General features: G+C 45.0%; 1 protein-coding gene across 1 annotated transcript; it reads left to right on the forward strand.

The window, feature by feature from the left end:
- The first annotated feature begins 3,613 nt into the window (after positions 1–3,613).
- LOC132374056 (major histocompatibility complex class I-related gene protein) lies at positions 3,614–15,670 on the forward strand. Its single transcript, XM_059937550.1, is given in 10 exon segments — positions 3,614–3,695; positions 8,208–8,468; positions 9,255–9,419; positions 11,029–11,058; positions 11,061–11,107; positions 11,109–11,135; positions 11,137–11,305; positions 11,914–12,015; positions 13,230–13,260; positions 13,450–15,670. Coding segments are annotated over 7 exon segments (654 nt in total). The 5' UTR covers positions 3,614–3,695; positions 8,208–8,353; the 3' UTR covers position 12,015; positions 13,230–13,260; positions 13,450–15,670.
- Positions 15,671–21,808: the final 6,138 nt, after the last annotated feature.

Genomic DNA, 21,808 nt, shown 5'->3' on the forward strand with positions numbered 1-21,808 from the left:
GTCTCTTGATATTACTCATAACTCTATGGATATTTCAATCTGCTATATCAATCTGCTTCATGAATGATGAAGTCCTTCACAGACAAGGAGTAATGATGGATAAGTCCCCTGAACTGTCAACTGGGCTAGTGTTAAAAGACAGATTTGCAAATTATCTGCTTAGAAATGACCTTGAGTTCAAAGAGTTAACATGAGAAAATATGGGCATTTGCTATAGACATTATTAGACTTCAATCTGTTTCCATGGAGCTGTTGCCAAGGCACATGCAGTAGAAATTTCTCCAAGATACTGTTTTACTCCCTTAAGGCCTTCTTCTTCTTGGTTGACATTGAATCTATCTAAATCTGAGAAATTCAACTAATTTGTAGATTTTCTTCTGACTAGTTGCAATGTTTGTCTATTCTCACTAAAACGCATTGACCTCAGTCATCCTGTTACTCCAGAGGATTGCCAAGGACTTGAAGGAAGGGGCCTAGGTTAAAGATCAAGCAAGTGGCTCTTTAAACACTTGCTTTATGAAACCCAAATTGAGACAGATGACAAAGAACATTCTTTCTGACAGCCAAATTTATATTTATTATGGAAAACCCTTCAAGAGTATAAGTACCAAATCACATTTTGTTACAACTTCAATGAATCATTTAAAAAGAATAAAATTCATAAAAATGTAATTCTTCTGGGAAATAGGAGAACATATGGTCATCATTGTATACAGAGAATACTGGGGAAAAAAAACCCCACCGGGGCACATTCTTTCATTCTCTAAAGCTCTACATGGCCCACAGTGATCTCCTTGCTATTCCTCAAATACATGGAACAGGCAACTTCCTTGAGGACTCCGGCTTGTTGTTCCATCTGAAAGGTTCTTCTCCTATGACTCACTTCCTCACTTCATTCACATCTCTGCTCAGACGCCACCTGCTCAGAAGGCCTTTCCTGGTCCCTCTACCTAAAAGGTCAGCCCTCTTCACACTCTACCTCCTTTCCTTGCTTTTTTTTCTTTTTCTTTTTTAAATTTGTTTTTCTCTTTTTAAACTTTTTTTTCTTTCCATTATCTTTTTTTCTTTATTATTATTTGTGTGTGTGTGTGTATTTCCTTTCCCTGCTTTATTTCTCTTCACAACTCTTAGCAGCAGCTGATCCTGTATTATATCTTCACCTACTGCCGCTCTTCCTTCTAGAAAGGAGCTCAGAGGGCTGGGATTTGATGTGTTCATTGCCGTATCCCTAGCAGCTAGGACTGTGCCTACTGGAAGTTCAGAAAAGGATAAAACTTAGAAGAGACATTGGTAACCTCCAAAGGGTAGCCTCAAAAGAGTAGCTAAAGAGTCAAACTGTCGCATTCAGCACTTCCGGGCCCTCGATGACTTCCGGTAGTGAGAGGAGTTGCTAGGAGAGGGACTGGCAGTTCTTGATGCGTATAGAACTACCTACATCACTGCATAGTTTGAGAAGTGTCCAAAGGCCCTCTTAACTAAAAATATCGCCCTCCACTTCTCCCCCTCATTCCCACGATGCCTGAAATTCCAGAGAGTAGTTCCCAGGAATCATAATCATGTTGACTGTATTAAGGCATCGGGCTACTTGGGAGGGCCAACAAATAATTGGGACTTTGTTGAACTGGATATCCAATTGGGACCCACAGCCAATTGTAGGAAGGTCTGGAGCCCGGGTCCCCAGGGACTGGGAAATCCAGGACAGTGAGTCATCCTTGACACAAGGGGGCGGGAGAGAGCAATGGTGATCCGGGCGAGGAGCCTGAAACAGAGCCTGGGGTGGGGAAGTGCCTCTGCTTCGGATCAGCTGGGCAGTCTAAGGCAAAGGGGCTTCTAACCTGAGAGGTCAGAGTGTAATTCCTGGGTCCTCCACTTATGGATTCTAAGGATGATCTTGGGCAATTTTCTTCAACTCTCTGCACCCATTTTCTACCTGTGAAATGGGAATTTTAAGACCTTTAAGACTCAAAAGGTTGCAGTGAGGAATAAATGTAACTCATGCTTATCAGAGGCTTAGCATGGTAACTAACACATGGCGGTACGTGCTCAAGAAATAAGTGCAGTTCTGAGGGTTATGATTCAGATTTTGCTGCCCTCCATGGCTCGCGGAAGGCCTAACTTCATAGCAGGTTTTCTACCTCCTCCTTGTGGATCCCTTTGTGTGAGAGCAGGATCTCTCTCCTAGCCGCTGGAACACCCCATTGGTACCTCTTTTGTGGCACTTACTGCTTGCTGCCATGTGTTTGCCCCCATGGAGGAATACCTGAAAACACTTTATCAATTATTTTATAATCTAGTGATTTTCACAGCCTTTTGTCAAAACGGTCCAACTAGTTAATCTACAGGTTAAAGGGAACATAATATAGGATGTAAAGTCACCACTGCATTTGGTCTAATTGCTGTTAGGTTGTGTTGTTCAGGACTTTCAGCAATGTCTATCCAGGCTATTGGGACAGAGCAGCAAATGCTCTTTGAGAAGCAACTTGACTGGCCTGGACAGAAGACCAAGTTCAAAATTGTAGATTTCAGTTCAATAAGTGGATTGATGTTCATGGAAAGGGAGAGAGAAACCTAATTTCATAATTATTGCAGCAAGAAGAGAGAATCAGAAGGTTAGATTGAATCATATGAAATTGCCATTTTGGTAGATCAAAAATGGTCAAGTACAGGTCTTTTCAAATGATTCAACCTTCACAGTTCTTGCAGAAATCTAATCATCCAGGCAACATATCCATAGGATATAACCTATGACAAGGTCTAATGCAACATGAGAGAAAGGGTACCACGGACTTTCCCCTATTTTTTCTGTGACTCAACATCTGTCAACCAACTTCCCATCACAGCTGAGGTAGCATTTTGGAAGCCCAACTGAGAAGCAAGTGTGACTCATACCTGTGGACGCACCAGGTGGGTAATTGTATCCATGGCAAACGAAGGGGAGAGGGCTGTGATGTTCTGGAGCAGAGCCATGCCACGGCTGCATGAGGCTGGACGGGCAGATGACTGGCAGATGGAGGCCAGCCTTTTGGGGCAGAGCAGCCTTTGAAGTCAGCGCTGGCTAGTGGAGAGAAACTGCTCCAAAACCAGGAATAAGGCTGAGATTGAGGTTGGAGAAAAGGGCGTTACACTGTCCTTGGACAGTATTAGCAACAGACCATGTGCCTCTCTATTTACCTCTTATAAACTCTGGATAATGCAAATCTTTATGAAGTTACATTTTTATAAGAAAGCGAAATTACATGAATTGTAAATATTATGTATGGAGATAATGTCAGTGATACTCATTTAGAAGAAATCCTCCCATTGAGCAGTAATGCCCCAAGTTGGTAATACCTTTTTTTTTTTTTTTTTTTTTGCTTGTTGGCATCTACTAGGCATGTAGACCCCAGATGTCATAAAAGGAAACCCAGATTCCAAGGGAAGTTCTATATGTCAATAACACAGCCTCTTCTTAAATCCCTTCTTCCTTGCTCTCTCCCATTCTTTGCCTGGAATTTGATTTCTATGAGGTTTTTTGCTATCAGTAACTGTGGAAGCCATTCCTAGCTATTTCTTTGCCTCTCATCCCCTCAGCTCCAGCCGCAGGCCTTATTGCTGCTGGAATGTGTCAGCTTGACCTCTCCTCAGGGCCTTTGTACAGGCCCCCCTGCCTGCACTGTGGTCCCCACATGTCTGCCTGGCTCCTTCACTCCCTGCAGGTACTTGTTCAGAAGTCTCCTTCTCGGAGCAGTCTTCCCTAAGTATTGATGTTTAGAATTATATTGCTTAGCCCTCTTTGCGAATTTTTCTCCATTGCACTTTTTTTAAAAAATTTAATTTAATTTAATTTTTTTATACAGCAGGTTCTTATTAGTTATCCATTTTATACATATTAGTGTATACATGTCAATCCCAATCTCCCAATTCATCACACCACCACCACCACCCCCCTGCCGCTTTCCCCCCTTGGGGTCCATACGTTTGTTCTCTACATCTGTGTCTCTATTTCTGTCCTGCAAACCGGTTCATCTGTGCTATTTTTCTAGGTTCCATGTATATGCATTAATATACAATATTTGTATTTCTCTTTCTGACTTACTTCACTCTGTATGACAGTCTCTAGATCCATTGCACTTTTTAAACAACATGTTATATGTATTTATTTTATATTGTCTGCCTTCCTCCTCTCCTCCCGTTAGGATGTAGGCTCCAGAAGGGCAGACATTTTTATCTGTTTTGTCTGTGGTGTGCTCAGGGCCTGGAACAGCGCCTGGCACAGAGGCGGTACTCACATGTTTGTTGAATACTCAGATGGAGACTAAAAAAGTGTGAGAACTAATGTTCCTGACTTGCTCTTCCTTTAGCCTCCATCTTAAAACAGTTGCATATCTGCAAAACCTTTCTAGAGGTGGAGAAATAGAACCGTTTGCAAAATCGGTTGCAGATTCAACCATATTACACCTTTTGCAGACTCCAGGCTGGATGTAAATTAGATTTCAGCTCTGCTCCTTTTATGAAAAGTATTTTTTAAAGTATAAGTTCCTGGGAATTCCCTGGTGGTCCAGTGGTTAGGACTCGGTGCTCTCACTGCTGGGGCCCCAGGTTGGATCCCTGGTCGGGGAACTAAGATCCCACAAGCCATGTGGCAAGGCCAAAATAATTTTTTTTAATTAAGTATAAGTTCAAGTGAAATAGATTCATACTCATTCCAGCATACTTAATTGTTTTGAAGCAGAGAAATAAAGTGTTTTGCCAACAATTTAATTCACAAATATTTACAAAGCACCTACCATGGGCCAGGCTTCCTATGCTAGGCCTTGTAGGAAATAACAGAGGGAAGAAAGTAAGTCCCAGTTCTTTTTTTTTTTTTTTTTGTATTTATTTATTAATTTATTATTTATTTATTTTTGGCTGCATCGGGTCTTAGTTGTGGCATGCAGGGTGGGATCTTTTGTTGCGGCGCACGGGCTTCTCTCTAGTTGTGGTGTGCGGGCTCAGTAGTTGCGGTACGTGGGCTTAGTTGCCCTGAGGCATGTGGGATCTTAGTTCCCCAACCGAGGATGGAACCTGCGTCCCCTGCATTGGAAGGCGGATTCTTAACCACTGGACCACCAGGGAAGTCCCGTCCCAGTTCTTAAGTACCTTAGGATTGAGAAGAGGGTAGGAGGTGAACAAAGACAAAGAGAATAGAAGGCAAAATGTGGCAGCTGTTGTTCTGGGGATAGAATTTGTGCTTCTGCTTTACCCTGGCTCTTGTCTTCATAAGAACTAAGACTTCTATGATGATCTTATGTCCAACCTCAGAGGTTTCCACTGTGTTGCCTCCCCACCCACACAGGAAGGGAAAGGGGTGGGAAATAAAAGGTCAAAGCAGTGCAGAGGGGCACTGGGGCCCTTATGCTCTGCCCAGGCCTGGGGGAGACCAGCCTCCATCTTACCCAGCACCGCAGCTGACATGCAGGATTCAACCTCCAGGGAGGGCCCACGGGGCAGGCGTGCCTGCTCTGAACCCTGCAAGCTGGCCCAACCCCAGCTAGAGGAGCAGGGAGAAAGGGGGGTTTGCATTGCTTTAACAGAACTGGTGCAATCAGTCAGAAGGGGCCCAGCAGGCCTGGTTCGGTCTCAGGGAATCCTGTGTCCCCTCATAATTGAGGTAAGAGTTCCCTGGCCTTGGGGTGATCAGTTCTAAAAGACAGTCTGCACGTTATGAATTCTTTCAGAAGCAGTTTTACAAAAAAGAAAATTACAGACAGACTTGCATGCACAGAAGCTGATCCAACCGTTTCGTGAACTGGTTTTCTTTTAATTTGATTTTTTTCCTTAAATATATATTTACAATGAAGAGGAAGGAGTAAACATTGTTAAGTGGCATTCAGGCTGGGGAATGGGAACCTGACCGCCATCTGAGGCTCTCCACAGTGACAAAGCTTATGTCCGAAGATCCGAGTGCTCAGGGAGCTCACAAAGGGGACAACAGCAATGGGATGGGCTACCTGGAAAAAATTGGGGGAAGTGTTGTCTAGTCCAGCTCTTAGACACAGTAAAGAGAAGCGTGGATACTGCCCCACCCTTTAGAGGGCCCCGCTCTGGCCCTCCCTTCTCCACATCCTTCTCCACAGAGCGAGGGGTCCATGAGGCCAAGGGGAGGTGCTCGCCCCATGTCAGTGCCACACCACAGGTATCTGGATCCTGTAGTTCGTTGCCCAGATGACTCGGGGCTGCTTGGGTTTACACAGGCCTCTTCCTTTGGTCCATCCTCCTAAGGATGAGCTATGCTGCTGGTGAGGCCTCTGCGAGCCCAAGAGGTGGCAAAGAGGCAGTGTTTATGTACGGAGACTGAATGAGACAGCAGGGGTGTCTACACATGGGCACAAAGCCCTTAGCAGGGCTAGGTAGAGCTGGGGTAGGTAGAGAAGGAGACCGGGCTCTCAGGCCAAGGGCCGGAGGCCCACTTTCTCAGCGCCACCACAAAGTCTGAGATTTTTAAATTTGAACTTGGCCTTTGAGGTCATATGAAGGAATATTTGTCGAGGTAGGAGGATAGAACATATTTAACAGTTTGTTAGCTTGATTTATTCCTTTAAAATATTTGGGTCTCTGGAATGTGGGCCTCCTTTGTCCTCTTGACTCAGCCATGCAAATGTCAGTGCTGGTCCTGGGAGTGTCTTTGGAGATGGGTTTTGATGACTGGGGAGGATGTAGATGGGTCAGGATGGCAGGAAGTAACAAGATAAAAGGCTCAGAAGTGGGCATTTCCAGACAACAGCGAGCAGAGCAGGGGAAGAAAGCCACCATGCTGCATGCCTTCTCCCCTCCAGCTCTTCGGCAGGGCATGGGGGCCCTTGGCCTTCTCAGCCTTGGCTCTGCTTACCTCTTGGGCGTCATCTCTCCTCTCCTCTGTGACGCTCACTGTGCTCCAGCGTCCTAGGCCATTGGTTCCCACAGCGGGCCGCGCTCTTCTATCCCCTGTCTGCACACATGGTTTCTACTCTACTCCCACTGTCCTCTCTCCTGTGTCCCTTCCCAGTCTCATTGCCTGCTCACCTCCTACCTGTCCCAGGATCTCCCCTAAGACATACCTTCTCTGGAAAGTCTTCCCTGAGGGCCCATGCCCCTCACTGACCCCATCACAACACCCATCCCACTACCTCAAAACTGCCCTGTTGGGCTTCCCTGGTGGTGCGGTGGTTGAGAATCTGCCTGCCGATGCAGGGGACACGGGTTCGAGCCCTGGTCTGGGAAGATCCCACATGCCGCGGAGCGACTAGGCCTGTGAGCCACAACTACTGAGCCTGCACGTCTGGAGCCTGTGCTCTGCAACAAGAGAGGCCACGACAGTGAGAGGCCCGCGCACCGCGATGAAGAGTGGCCCCCACTTGCCGCAACTGGAGAAAGCCCTCGCACAGAAACGAAGACCCAACACAGCCAAAACAAAAAACAAAAGAAACACAAAAAACTGCCCTGTCTGTCTCTATCAGCCTAGGAGCTTCTTTGTTGAGCTGAGAGAAGTTCAGTGCAGAAGCGGCAAAGTCAAACATTTCATTTTAGCCTACTTTTGACGCTTAGTGATTATTACAGATCTTATAGTGATGTTTGGCCAGAAGAAAAAGTAGAGAAGGAATAGGAAAATTGTTGATGGAGTTGGGTTGGTATAATAGGAAAAGCATTATGCTTTTTAAAAATTTTCCTCAGGAGGCCTGAGTCCTTATGTGGGTTCTCACTGTGGGTCAGTCAAGCAGACTGGCCTGGTGTGTGTGTGTGTGTGTGTGTGTGTACACATGTGCAAGCACAGCAGTGAGATGGGGCCCCTCACTTATCCACCTGGAGCCTCTGTTGGTGAAACATGAGGGTTGGGTTATCAGGGTTTTCAAACCCTCGGAGTCCCTCGGACAGCTCTCCCCTCCAGGGGCCCAGTGAGTGGTCCTGGGCCCTTCTCCCACAGACCAGAACACTCTACTTCACTTACAAGTTGAGTTACCTGTAAAAGTTCATCCTAAGGTTTCCAAACCTGAAAAACCAGGCTCCAAGTCTTGGTGAAAGCTCTAAAGTCCTTTCCGGGTCCCAGTTCCTGGGGTTCTGTGATTCCATAATAGGAAGTATCAGCTGGGTCCCAGGAAGAATGGGTGCAACTGAACATGGAGGACTAACATGGGGATTAAATGGAATCCAGCAGTTTATGGATCTCGATCAGCCGTGACTCTAAATATCTGCCTTCTTTGCCTCTCTCCCAGGGACTCACTCTCTGAGATATTTTCACCTGGGCGTCTCAGATCCCGGCTATGGGATCCCTGAATTTATTTCATTTGGGTATGTGGATTCTCATCCCATCACCACGTATGACAGTGTCTCTCGGTAGAAGGAGCCACAGGCCCCGTGGATGGCGGAGAACCTGGCGTCTGATCACTGGGAGAGGTACGCGCAGCTGCTGCGGGGCTGGCGGCAGACGTTCAAGCTGGAATTGAAGCGGCAGCAGCGTCACTACAATCACTCAGGTGGTGAAGGCAGCAGAGATGAATGCTTTCCGTCTCTAACCCCCCACCCAGTAGAGGTCCCTGGGCTGACAGTGAATGTGAGCAGTTGCTGAGTTGCATTCTTTTGGCAAAGCTTGGACGACCTGGGTTCAGTGCCTGCCCTCTGTCCTGTGCATCTTTCAAATTGTCTGTTTCTCCCCCAGGAGCCCTTTACCCCCATATCCCTATCCCATTCGCATTTAGGCTGCTGACCTGTATCTTCTCCTTTCTCCTCCTAAATTTGGCCAGCACGCGTCTCATTTCCTAGTGGCCAGGCTTAGTGAGGTGCTTGCTTATGCACAATGACGTACTAAATATATTAACTTTCCCAGGGATATTTCTGGCTCCCACATATCTCTCCCTTCTCCACTGCACTAAAAACTTTATCAGTTAGTTGTTCCCAATATAGGATCACTCCCAAGGCGGGAATTATCATACTCCTTTTGTATGCAGTAGGTACTCCGCAGATATCTGTAGATAAATGGGCTTACATCACAGGAACTTCCTGGCGACTCAGTGATGCCATGGCAGGCCTGTGCAGTGATGTATTCTGGGGTAGAAGATGTTTCCAGTCATGCCCCCTGTCACGTCACCTGGGCACCCACCTCCGCATCCCCTTGTCAACCCCTCCCTTCCTGCCTGCATGTGCATTCCAGGGCTTCCACACTTACCAGAGAATGATTGGCTGTGAGTTACTGGAGGATGGAAACACCACAGGGTTTCTCCAATATGCATATGACGGACAGGATTTCATTATCTTCAATAAAGATACCCTCTCCTGGATGGCTATGGATAATGTGGTTCACATCACCAAGTGGGCATGGGAGGCCAGTCGGCATGAGCTACAATATCAAAAGAATTGGCTGGAAGAAGAATGTATTGCCTGGTTAAAGAGATTTCTGGAGTATGGGAAAGGTACCTTACAAAGGACAGGTAAATAGGAGGGAGAACACCTTGTCCTCATATCCTCAGAACCCATGGTTTTATACGTAACTTCCTCTCATCTAAGTTACAGCGACCCTATTCTGAAATCCATTTTGTTACTATCATGTTCTGTAACTCTCCATGAAAACTTTCCCTGGTTACTTTTTATCAGCATTTTGACAACATTCCGCAGTTCTTGTCTTGACAGAGTGGAGTACCTCCAGGGACACTTCCTTTTGGGGGGGATCCAGTGAGACAAATCCTTCCATCTCCTGTCAATGATAAGTTGGGAAGTACTTTGGGAGGGGATGCAATTCTTCAAGTTGTGTAGTAACCAAGGGCTCACACAACACCAGGATGAGTGAAAATCTGAAATTACCAAGAAGACAAAGAGGGTCTTTGCTTTACTAAAGGAGTTAGGATAATATTCCTTTCAGTAAAACTCCTCTTATACATCAAAGATATGATTCAATTGGTCAACTTTTAGTTAACACAGAAATTTTCATGTACGATTTCATTATTCAAAACGAATTACGTCTGCATCATGCTGTGGGAAGCTCCCAGACAAAATGTGCCTTTTCCCGCAGGAGTGATTTTTGATAGTGGAGCTTTCCAGAGCTACGGCGGCCCCTCAGGGAGGCATCTGGGCCACAGGTATGAATATGGACTCTCTGTCCAAGTGCATCAGTTTTGGAGGCAGGTGACTGGAGTTTGTTTCAGTTGTCCCACTCACTAGCTGAATAACCATCTTAATTTTTTAAAGTATATTTATTTATGTATTTGTTTAATTTTGGCTGCATTGGGTCTTAGTTGCTGCTCGCGGGCTTTCTCTAGTTGTGGGACCAGGGACTACTCTTTGTTGTGGAGCATGGGCTCTAGGCGCACGGACTTCAGTAGTTGTGGCACGTGGGCTCAGTAGTTGTGGCTCGTGGGCTCTAGAGCACAGGCTCAGTAGTTATGGTGCACGGGCTTAGTTGCTCCACGGCATGTGGGATCTTCCTGGATCAGGGCTTGAACCTGTGTCCCCTGTATTGGCAGGTGGATTCTTAACCACTGCACCACCAGATAAGCCCCAACCATCTTAATTTTAATGGTTGCAGGTAACAGAAAACTACTCAAACTGGCTTTAGCACAAAGAATTTGTTGTTGTTGGCGAACCAGGGTTCTGGGTCGTTCTTGGTTTTAGATGTTTCCTGCAAAGAAGAAAATTAATTGGGAAATGCAGTTGCTGAGTTCTAATATTGTGTACTCAGTACATAAGATACTTCTGTTTAGGGGCTTCCCTGGTGGCGCAGTGGTTGGGAATCTGCCTGCTAATGCAGGGGACACGGGTTCGAGCCCTGGTCTGGGAAGATCCCACGTGCCGCGGAGCAACTGGGCCCGTGAGCCACAACTACTGAGCCTGCGCGTCTGGAGCCTGTGCTCCGCAACGAGAGAGGCCGCGACAGTGAGAGGCCCGCGCACCGCGATGAAGAGTGGCCCCCGCTCGCCGCAACTAGAGAAAGCCCTCGCACAGAAACGAAGACCCAACACAGCTAAAAAAATAAATAAATAAAATAAATAAATTTATATATATAAAAAAAGATACTTCTGTTTAACTTGAACTTATTCTTCCTAGAGCCCCCACTGGCCAGAGTAAATCACAAAGAAAATTTCCAGGGATTGCAACTCTTTACTGCAGAGCTCACGGCTTTTACCCCCCCAGAAATTTCCATGATCTGGATGAAAAAATGGGGAAGAAATTGTCCAAGAAATGGATTATGGAGACATCCTTCCCACTGGGGATGGGACCTATCAGACATGGGTGTCAGCTGAGCTGGATCCTCAGAGCAGCGACCTTTACTCCTGTCATGTGGAGCACGGCGGTGTCCACGTGGTTCTTCAGGGTTCCCAGGGTAAAGATGGGGTTGTGGCTGTCTGGGGAGTGAGACTGAGGCAAGGGGGGGAGCCGGAAGCATGGATCACTGCGTGCTTTAGAACGGGTCTGTTAAATCAGAGGTTCTCTCACTTTTCGGTCTCAAGCCTCCTTTATACTCTTAAAAAAATTATTGAGTAACCCAAAGAGCTTTTGTTTATTTAGGTTATATCTGTTTCTATTTACTGTATTACAAACTAAAAATTAAAAAAAAATTAAACACTAGAAAACACAAGCACATATTCCATTTGCTATCAGAGTGATGATGTCATCTCATATCATGTGGCCTCTAGAAAACTCCACCGTGCCCATGTGAGAGATGGAGATTTAAAAAAAAGGGAGGGAAATCATGACTTAGATCTCATGGACACCTTGATTGGGTCTTGAGGACCCTTGGGGCATTCAGACTATACTTTGGGAACTGCTGTTCCTCTGTTTTAGACTATTCTCCACAGAGCTGTGAAGTAAGAAGTGACAGTACAAAGAATAGTGTTGGGCTTCCTGGTGATTGCAGGGACAAAAGTTCCCAAACATTAACATAGAAGAGGAGGAGCACTTGTGGATTCTTCCTCATTTGCTTGCTTTTAGAATCGGAAACTATGCTTCTGGCGATGAAAGCTGTTGGGCTCATTGTCCTCGCCATTGCCCTCTCTGGAGTTGGTGTCGTAGCCTGGCAAAGGAAGCCCTGAGGTGAGAGGCCTGTGGAAGGATCCTAGGAGTTGACAGACTGTCTCTCCACAGCTCCATTGAGTTTTTTTTTTTTTTTTTTTTTTTTTTTTATTTATTTGGTTGCACCGGGTCTTAGTTGCGGCAGGCAGGCTCCTCAGCTGTGGCATGAGAACTCCTAGTTGCGGCATGCACGTGAGATCTAGTTCCCTGACCAGGGATCGAACCCCGGCCCCCTGCATTGGGAGTGCGGTGTCTTATCCACTGCGCCACAAGGGAAGTCCCCTCCATTGAGTTTTATTTTCTGCACCTGCCACTCTAAGCTCCATTTAGAAATGCGTTGGGCCTCACTTTACAATCACAGGACCTAGAACACCTCTCTCACCATATAGAGAACACACACCACGGATGATACTTGTAAGGAGAGTGGTCTGTTTCACAGGTGGTGCCTGACATCAACAAAGTAGTACAATTCCTGTCCAGGTGGACAGTCCTCCTAGAAGTTGGGTCAGAGAAGATACAGTGACATCGGTTTGTCTTTTTCCAAGCGATATTGTTATTATTAATTACTATCGACTTTTGAGGGAATTTTGTCCTTTGTTTCAAAACTTCAGTTAAGTTTTCCCATTTTGACAAACATTATTCTGCTTCAATCATATGGAAGTCACTTTTCTTCTAAATTCATCTTTCAACCCATGAAACGTGGAAGAGATACCTTTGGAAAATGGAATTCAGGGTAAGAAAAAGGGGAAGGAGAAATGGGAGAGATATAGGCTCTTAGTACCTTGGGGAAAAAACTTCATTCATTCAGTAAACATGTGTTAAATGCCTACTATGTTCTAAGCACTGTATTAAATGCTGGGATACAGCAATGCAAAAGACAGACATGATCCCTGTTAGAGAGCTTACAGTCTAGTCTTGTAAGGTCATTTCCCACCTCTGGCCTCACTAGGTGCTCAAGTTGATCACAGCATAATATTGATGAGTCCTGGATAATGGGTTTGAAGCCAGTGTGGGCCAGGAATTTGGCTTTGTTTCATAGCCACAGACTTAAACCTCGATTCAGGTGATACCATGCAAAGCATGTTACTAGTTCAAAGTAAAACCAACCCTCTACTAGAAAATTAACTCAGAGTTAATGGGCCATTATGTTTTCTTTAGAAAGTATAGCACTAATCCCAATCCAGCAAGTGATAGCTGCTGAAGCAAAAAAAAAATTTTTTTTTCTTTTTATACAGTGACACACCTCTCTCAAGAATGATACGCACCGTGAGTTCCTGCTTTTTATCTTGCGGAGTTTGTGAATTTGAGTTAAAATTTGTCAAGTACTAAGAGAATCTTGACCAAGTAGGCTAAAAATGTCAATGCCAGCTTCTCAGTCTTTGCTGAACATTGCATAATTTATTTTTGAGCTATAAGGAAAAATGCACATATCTGACTAAAAACTTTTCCTTTCAGAGCAAAATGGAGTTGTCTACCTTCCTACACCAGATCACTGATGGGAGATGGCTATTTTCCAGCTGTCTTTCCTCTAGGAACCATGGTCTCCTCTGTCCCATATGGACTCAAGTCCAGCGCTCAAAGCTCTTGACCACACCCACAACAGACATGGACATTATAGGATTAATTATTTATGGCAGACAGATAGGAGCTACAAAATGTTATTTGTTCTTTGGCTCCAAAAAGACTGTCAGCTATCAGGCTCTTTTGATGGACTCCTTCATTACATTTCCTCTAAATGTGAATGCTCTCATGGCACAACACTTCCTTAGGTCCCATTTGTCAACAGTGGTTTGCGGGTAGATTAGAGAATCTCAGGGCTGGGAGAAAACTTCAATCCAGGGCTGGAAATGTCTTCTCCAATGCCTTTGCCTTGAGCATCTAGCCTCCACTTGAATTCCACCAGTGCACATCACCTCGCTACGTCAAAAAAGGCCTCTCTCTTCTTTCATGAGAGTGTTGACTAGGCAAAAGCGGTGGGTGCCATGACTGTGACCCTACAGACAGGTTGGACCACCCCATGAGAGCAGTCAGCCAGTCTCTACGATGGCCTGTGTGCTGGTGTGATCATTTTACACCTTCCCTGGCCTGAGAGAAAGCAAAAAGTGCCCTGTTCTTTTGCCAGGCAGCTCTGCCTGGTAGCTTGGCATCTTGGAAATATACCTGGTCAGATCTGTGGAGGTGATCTCATTCTGTCTTTTGTAAGAAAGTAAGAAAAATAAGTATCGGACATTATCACCTTTAGTAGAAATACAGAGACTTGAACCCAATTGCTATCTTTTAATGTAAAAATGATAGTGTGTCTCAGAAGAGCGTCCAGTTCTAATTTCTGTCCTTCCTCTGCTGGCTTATTGTAGATGGGCCCGACTCACCTTTATACATGTGCTTTTTCTCCATACATCTGCCCTGGGAATAAATAAAAGTCCCACCGTGAGAATTAGCATCCCCTTGATCCTCCTTACTCTTCCCAACCCCCCAAAATCCTCACCATCATTTACCTCTTGTCCTGCCGTGTGTAGCCACTGGTCCCTGGGTTGACCATCAGTTATACATTCATCTGTCCCACTTCACTGACTCTGACCGCACACGTCAGCTCTGATACTCGCTTCAGTGGCCCCAACTTTGACAACTGACTTTGAACATGTATGTCAGACTTGACCTTTGCTTTCCCTTGACCAATGCATTTGCCCTCTGGCTTTAATCATCACAGCCACAGGTGCAGACATTCTCAGCGTGCTAGGGCAATTCCTTGCTCCGCTGTCCCCACCTCCTTCCATGGTTGAAGTTCCCACCCCGTGTCTCTTTACTGGCGCCCGCTGAGTTGCATAAGAGCACGATCGTGTTTGTTTATTTTGCTTTTAGGGTTGCCATGGGCAATTGCCATACCATCTTTTAAGCAGTGTTGCACTGTGCAGAGAGCAGCTTTATTTCTGGAATGGTTTCTTCTTACAATTAGAATAGTTAGGACTTAAAATATTTTTGTATGGACACTTACGGTGATTCAGATGCTGTATCTATATAAATGTCTTCTCCAACTGCCTGGTACTCTCATCAAAGACGTGAACGGTCAAAGCCTTTTTGTGCTCCCAGGGCCTTGCCCTACACTTAACATGTAATAAAAATGTCCATATGGATGAAGAGGAGGAGGCAGAGGCAAGGGCAAGGATGTGGTGATGAGACCTTCTGTAGTGCAATTGCAGCATCTCTGTTTCTCCCTTGGGGATTTTATAATATAAAGAGAGTTATCATATAAATATAATATCAAGGGATGATTTTTCAATAATACCTAAAATTTTGCACCTTCATTTTACAAGGGGCTCAAGATTACACTATTTCTTAATAATTTTAGACTTGAAATTGAGTTATTTGTAGTGAGGTGGATGGACCTAGAGTCTGTCATACAGAGTGAAGTAAGTCAGAAAGAGAAAAACAAATACCGTATGCTAACACATATATATGGAATCTAAGGGAAAAAAAAAAAAAAGGTCATGAAGAACCTAGGGACAAGACGGGAATAAAGACACAGACCTACTAGAGAATGGACTTGAGGATATGGGGAGGGAGAAGGATAAGCTGGGACAAAATGAGAGAGTGGCATGGACATGTATACACTACCAAACGTAAAACAGATAGCTAGTGGGAAGCAGCCACATAGCACAGGGAGATCAGCTTGGTGCTTTGTGACCACCTAGAGGGGTGGGAGAGGGAGGGTGGGAGGGAGGGAGACGCAAGAGGGAAGAGATATGGGAACATATGTATATGTATAACTGATTCACTTTGTTATAAAGCAGAAACTAACACACCATTGTAAAGCAATTATACTCCAATAAAGATGTTAAAAAAAATAATAATAATAATTTTACACTTATTGCTTCATTAACTCGTGTTTGTTGATTACAGATGCTTGGTAATTGGAAACTATGAAATATTTGATAACGTAATCTAAACATTAAAAACAAAGGACTGTGCTATCACCACAATCATGTTTTGACTTTGGATTGTCTTTACTTAATATTTGGATTAAGAACACTGGATGAGAAATCTGTTCAACTCTCTTCTTCATCATATTTTTTTTTAAGTCTATTGTCTATTTTCTTTTTAAGCACATACAGACCAAAATATAGTATATTTAAGTGGCAGTGTAACAGGGAGGGAAGAAAAGCAGTTTGAAGAGCGGGGTGAAAGTCAGGCAAAGTTTTCCTGGACCAGGCTCCTCTGTTGTAGGGGTGAGCTGTCCCGTCGGAGGGCTGGCCTTCTCTGCCTCTTCCGCTATTTTCAAGTTCTTCTGGGCCGTTCCTTATTTCTGAGGAACACGTACTTGGTTTTTCCTCTTCTGTCTACTTTTTTTTTTTTTTTAATAAATTTATTTATTTATTTTTGGCTGCGTTGGGTCTTTGTTGCCGCGAACAGCAGCTACTCTTCGTTGCGGTGCACGGGCTTCTCATTGCGGTGGATTCTCTTGTTGTGGAGCACGGGCTCTAGGCGCGCGGGCTTCAGTAGTTGTGGCACGTGGGCTCAGTAGTTGTGGTGCACAGGCTTAGTTGCTCCACGGCATGTGGGATCTTCCCGGACCAGGGCTCGAACCCGTGTCCCCTGCATTGGCAGGCGGATTCTTAACCACTGCGCCACCAGGGAAGCCCTTCTGTCTACTTTTGACCTAAGAGGAGATTGTTCTCACAGTTGTGGCCATGAGGAATAGTCGTTCACTAGGGAAGCCAGTTGATCGTTTTCTGGCAGGGTCCTTCTGAGAGGCCACACCTTATTTTGATTGCCCGTGTCTGGGGTCTTTGCCTTAACATGTGCAGGTCAAGCATCCCCACGGGTGCATAAACTGGAGTGCCAATGTATTCATTTACTGTGAGAAACACGATTGCCAAGTGGGTCAGATATTTGTCTCAGCTGGTCAGTACATCTTCCAGCATCAGAGTCTACGTGAGAACAACTAATCACAGGCAGAGCTGTGTGTGGTGGTCCCACAACTGGTGCATGGGGTGGGGTGGCGGTGTGGGACAATTCTTGCTCTTTAGCTCCCCCTTTCCAGGGTTAGCTGTTCTTTCACACACTATTCATTCACAGAACATTCTCCAGGGAGAGTGGGCAGCAGTGCTGGAGGGGTTCAGGGTCGCTTGTGTCCCAGCCCAGGTGTTTTCCACTTGACTGCACTGCCCTTCTCAGAGGAAAAGTCTCCACTGCCCTTCCTGAAATGTCTTCACCACCTCTCTTCCTTTGGACATTTGCCATCTTTTAGCCTTTGATCTTGCTGTAACATCTCTACATCTCGCTTTACTCTGGGCTCCCTCTCTCCAAAGTCCTTTTATCTTCTGGTTGTCCCAAACCCTGCAGGCTGTGTAACAAATCTCAAACCCTGCTGGTTTAAAACAACAACAATCGTTTTATTACCTTTCATAGTTTCTGTGGGTTGGGGATTTGGGTAGGGCTTGGTTAGGCAGTTCTGGCTTGGGGTTTCAAGTCAAATAGTGGCTGGAGTTAAAACAGTGCAGTACTGGAGGAGCTGGGGGTGGGGGGTGGTCAGGTATCTCTCTCTGTGGAGACTTGGGGGCTCTCCATGTGGTCTCTTTGTGTGGGTTAGATTGGGCTTCCTCACAGCATGGTGGCCTCAGGGCAGCGCGACCGCTTACATGGCAGCTAGCTTCCCTCAGAGCAAGTATCCCAAGAGATCAGGGCAGAAGTGCATAGCATTTCTCTGACCTAGCCTTGGAAGTCACATAATGTCACCTTTGCCCTACTCTAAGTAGTCAAAGAAATCACAAAATCCTGTTCAGGTTCAAGGGGCGGGTATAGAGATCCCAACACTCAATGGGAAGACTGTCAAAGTCACGTTGTGAGAAGAACATGTGGGTGGGAGGTATTGTTGTGGCCATTTTTGGAAAGATAGAACCCATCACAAGTGCCATGACCCACCATCTGCTCCCCATTCCACCTTGTATTAGTGTCCTAGGGCTGCTGTAACAACGTACTGCAAACTGGGTGGCTTCTAGAACAACAAAAAGTTTTCGTCTCACTGTTCTGGAGACCAGAAGTCCAAAATCAAGGTGTTGGCAGAGCTGTGCTCCCTCTGAAGGCTCTAGGGAAGTATCTGTCCCAGGCTTCTCTCCTAGCTTCTGGTAGTTCCTTGGTTCGTGGCTGTATAACTCCAGTCTTCAGATGGTGTTCTCCTGTGTGTGTGTCTCTGTGTCCAATTTCCCTTTTTATAAGGACACCAGTCATACTGGATTAGGGGTCCATGCTACTCCAGTAGGACCTCATCTTAACTAACTACATCTGCAACTACTCTATTTCCAAATAAGGTCACATTCTTATGTACTGGGGTTAGGACTTGAATCGGGGGTGTACACAATTCAACCCATAGCACACCTGTACCAAACCTCTGCAGGCTTCCCTCAATCCAGCAAAAGCTCCTTTTGCTCCAGTGAATCAGCTAGCACTTAGGAAATCAAACTAATTAAATGAATTCTCCCTATAGTGAGATTGACTAGTAATCAGTCCACCTTACCTTAACTCTCCATGAGAAGAGTTAGGTCAAATGAATCTGGCAGAATTTTCTATGGTTCTGGGGGAATTTGGGAGACAGCAATCCTTTCTTTAAATCAGGCTTAGTTGCTCCGTGGCATGTGGGATCTTCCCGGACCAGGGCACTTGGTTTTCCTCCATTTATAAGGCTCATCTCCCAACCTCTGCAGGACAAGGAAAGGTGTTCTTGACCTCCAACTTTTATCCCTGATGGTGAAGGCAGTTGCTCATTGATCTACTTGCCCAACAGCTTCTCCTCTAGAACCTGAGGCTTCTGATGCCTGCTGTCTTTGATTCTCTTAAGAAGGTCACATTCTGCCAGAGGGGGAATGCTTGTGTCTTTCAGTAGGTTAAATATGCGTTCAGACCCCTGGACATAAGATTTCTGGAAACACTTAGACCGTGGGCACCCCCTGCTGAGGAAGAAACCCAAACTGTGACTCCAGAGGAACTCACCAAGCTTTCACTGAGGCGTCCTTCTCCTTCTCTCTTGCTTCCCCATAGTTGGCTTGGCTGAGTAAAAAGAACACCAAATACCGCCACATACATGAGTGGCTTGCCATGTAGCTAGATAGACACCATATCTGCCATTAAATATATCTTTGTTGTAAATCTTGTTTGACTACAACACTAAACTCTGCACATTTATTCTATTTCTGGGGGTTAGGACCACAGCTAACCCATAAGGGACATTTGTGCAAATTAGAAAATTGTTCCCTTCCTCTGGGTGAACACTGACTAAGGCCGGGTCGCAGGGCTGAACCAGCAGAACATAGAGTGGATTTCTGCCCTGTCTGTCCCCTTGGTGGGGTGTCCTCGTACAGAGCACAACTTTACATGGCAGCTCTGGTCCTACCCTTAGAAAATGGATGGAAATTGGCTGTAGACTAAGATGAATGAATCAGTTTGGAAGAGAGGGGTAATGCTGGAAAAATACAGGTCAAGTCATTCAAAATGGTGGAATTAGAAGCCCTGTGTGTGGACACAAACAGCTAAAATTATCTGAAAGGTTTTACATAATCCTATCATCGAATTTATTTATGGCGATCTATTTTTAAATTTCTATGTCATATTAGACAGTCTGTTTGCACAAGGCCTTGTATGTAGTAGGAACTCAGTAAATACTTCTTGAATGAACCAGTACAGTATTTTAATTAGCTAGTCCTCATGTACTGGTGCAAAAGAACAGTGTCATGTTACAGCTGAAGTCATAGAGGGGAAATATCCCACTCAGGATTGTATGACATTCAAGGGGCCCAGGATGAACACTCCAAGGATTCATCTGAATTCTTTAAAGGTTTCATCAGCGTTAACATTCTTTACTTAATACTTTATCGTGTTATTGCCTTGTCTGTGAGCTTAGGGATCCCAAACATTCTAACCACACTCCTCCTCCCCGACACACATGTTAGGGACAAGGACAGATTTCAGAGGTTCTTACATGAGGCACCTTTTTCTGGAAGGCTTTGAGAAGAGGCACTGAGAAATGAGTTCTCAACCATCTTGGGGGCCCAAATGTCTGATACTTAATATATATCTTTTTATTCTTAAGGCCAGTAGAGCTGTTACATAATCTGAATTTTCTTTTCTATCATCACTTGGGTATTTAGCTAATGAAAGTTCTTGGGAATTCCCTGGCGGTCCAGTGGTTAGGACTCGGTACTTCCACCGCAGAAGGCCCGGGTTTGATCCCTGGTCGGGGAAATAAGATCCCACAAGCCACGTGGCACAGCCAAAAAAGAGAGAGAGAGAGAGAAAGTTCTTGAAATACAAATTCTATCAGTTCTTACCCATGACCTATGAAGTATAGGAAAGTGCTTGTTCTAAGGAGAATTGATCATGTATTTGTTCTCCTTTTCCCCTTCCTCCCATTCAGTGTTAGCTGAACCCAGCAGAAGCTTCTGCATTTGTTCCTTGGTGTGGGTTGGGTGTGAGAGAATGTTTGGGACCAGAAGGTTCTGAGTCGGTTGGAGCTGGACAGTTGGAGTGAACAGCTGAGGGGCAGCTGGAAGGCTGGGTTGGCCTGGAGCCCTGGCAAACCGAGGCCGGGGCTGAGGCAAGTGCCGTGGCGGCAGCCAGACCTGCAAAGAAGCAAAACAGGGGCCAGAGAGTGGCAACAACTAAGGAGAAAAACAACTTCTGAGAAAATAGCTTCTTTCTTTTTTTTTTAAATTTAATTTTATTTTTTTATACAGCAGGTTCTTATTAGTTATCTATTTTATACATATTAGTGTATATATGTCAATCCCAATCTCCCAATTCATCCCACGACCATCACCCCACCCCCGCTGCTTTCCCCCCTTGGTATCCACACGTTAGTTCTCTACAACTGTGTCTTTATTTCTGCCTTGCAAACCGATTCATCTGTACCATTTTTCTAGATTCCACATATATGCATTAATATACGATATTTGTTTTCTGAGAAAATAGCTTTTTAAATGGAAAAGAAATTCAGGGAACAGGAGGCTCCAGAACAAAATGGGAAGCCACTAGAATGGAAAAGGAAGTGAAACCAAGGGAAAAATGAGACATTTAACCCCAAGCTAAAGCAGTCTTTGCTTTTTTCCCTTTTTGAAGAATCAGTGTGGATTCTAAGGTGAATTTGTTAGCTGAACTGAGTAAAAGCTCTCTATTTTTTTAAAGCAACACGACAGTAGCCTAAATAGAGAATTCTGGGAACACCGGAAAAGACACAAACTCTAAAAGGTGACAATTCCAGGAAAATCTGGAACAATAAAAAGTAAAACATTTGGAGTCCCATCATCTACTGAAATACAACCCCTTGATGTACTTAAAAGATCCCAACGCATATACTCTGCGTATTACATAACAGCTACAGATACATGGGCCCTGTATGATGTACCACAGGAAGTTGCCAGACCAGATGTAACCCTCAGAGGCTGAGAACTTGGGCTGCCTGCCCCCTGACTTTAAAAAAACTGAATTAGTCATTGATCCCTGAGGATCAAGGAGGGTTGAGGACGAAAGGCAAGCTGCTCTAACCCAATTTAGGCCTTTGCAACTGAAACTGCGATCAAATTTCAAAGATTTGTAAATTGCCCAGCTTCATAGACCTGCCATCGGTCTACAAGATGACATGTTTATAGGCCCAATGATGACATTTTCAAGGATTGGCCTCTGCCACACGAATTAGTCGTTTCTCTGTGTGGCACTGTAGACACTATACTTTCATTAAAGCCACAGGGTTTTACTCCAGTTTCTCACTAATAATCTGCCACAGACAGTGATACTCAAGTTAAATTCTCATGTCTTTCATTAGTTAATC

Source organism: Balaenoptera ricei, chromosome 1 (assembly GCF_028023285.1).
Source record: "Balaenoptera ricei isolate mBalRic1 chromosome 1, mBalRic1.hap2, whole genome shotgun sequence".
Taxonomy (NCBI): Eukaryota; Metazoa; Chordata; class Mammalia; order Artiodactyla; family Balaenopteridae; genus Balaenoptera; species Balaenoptera ricei.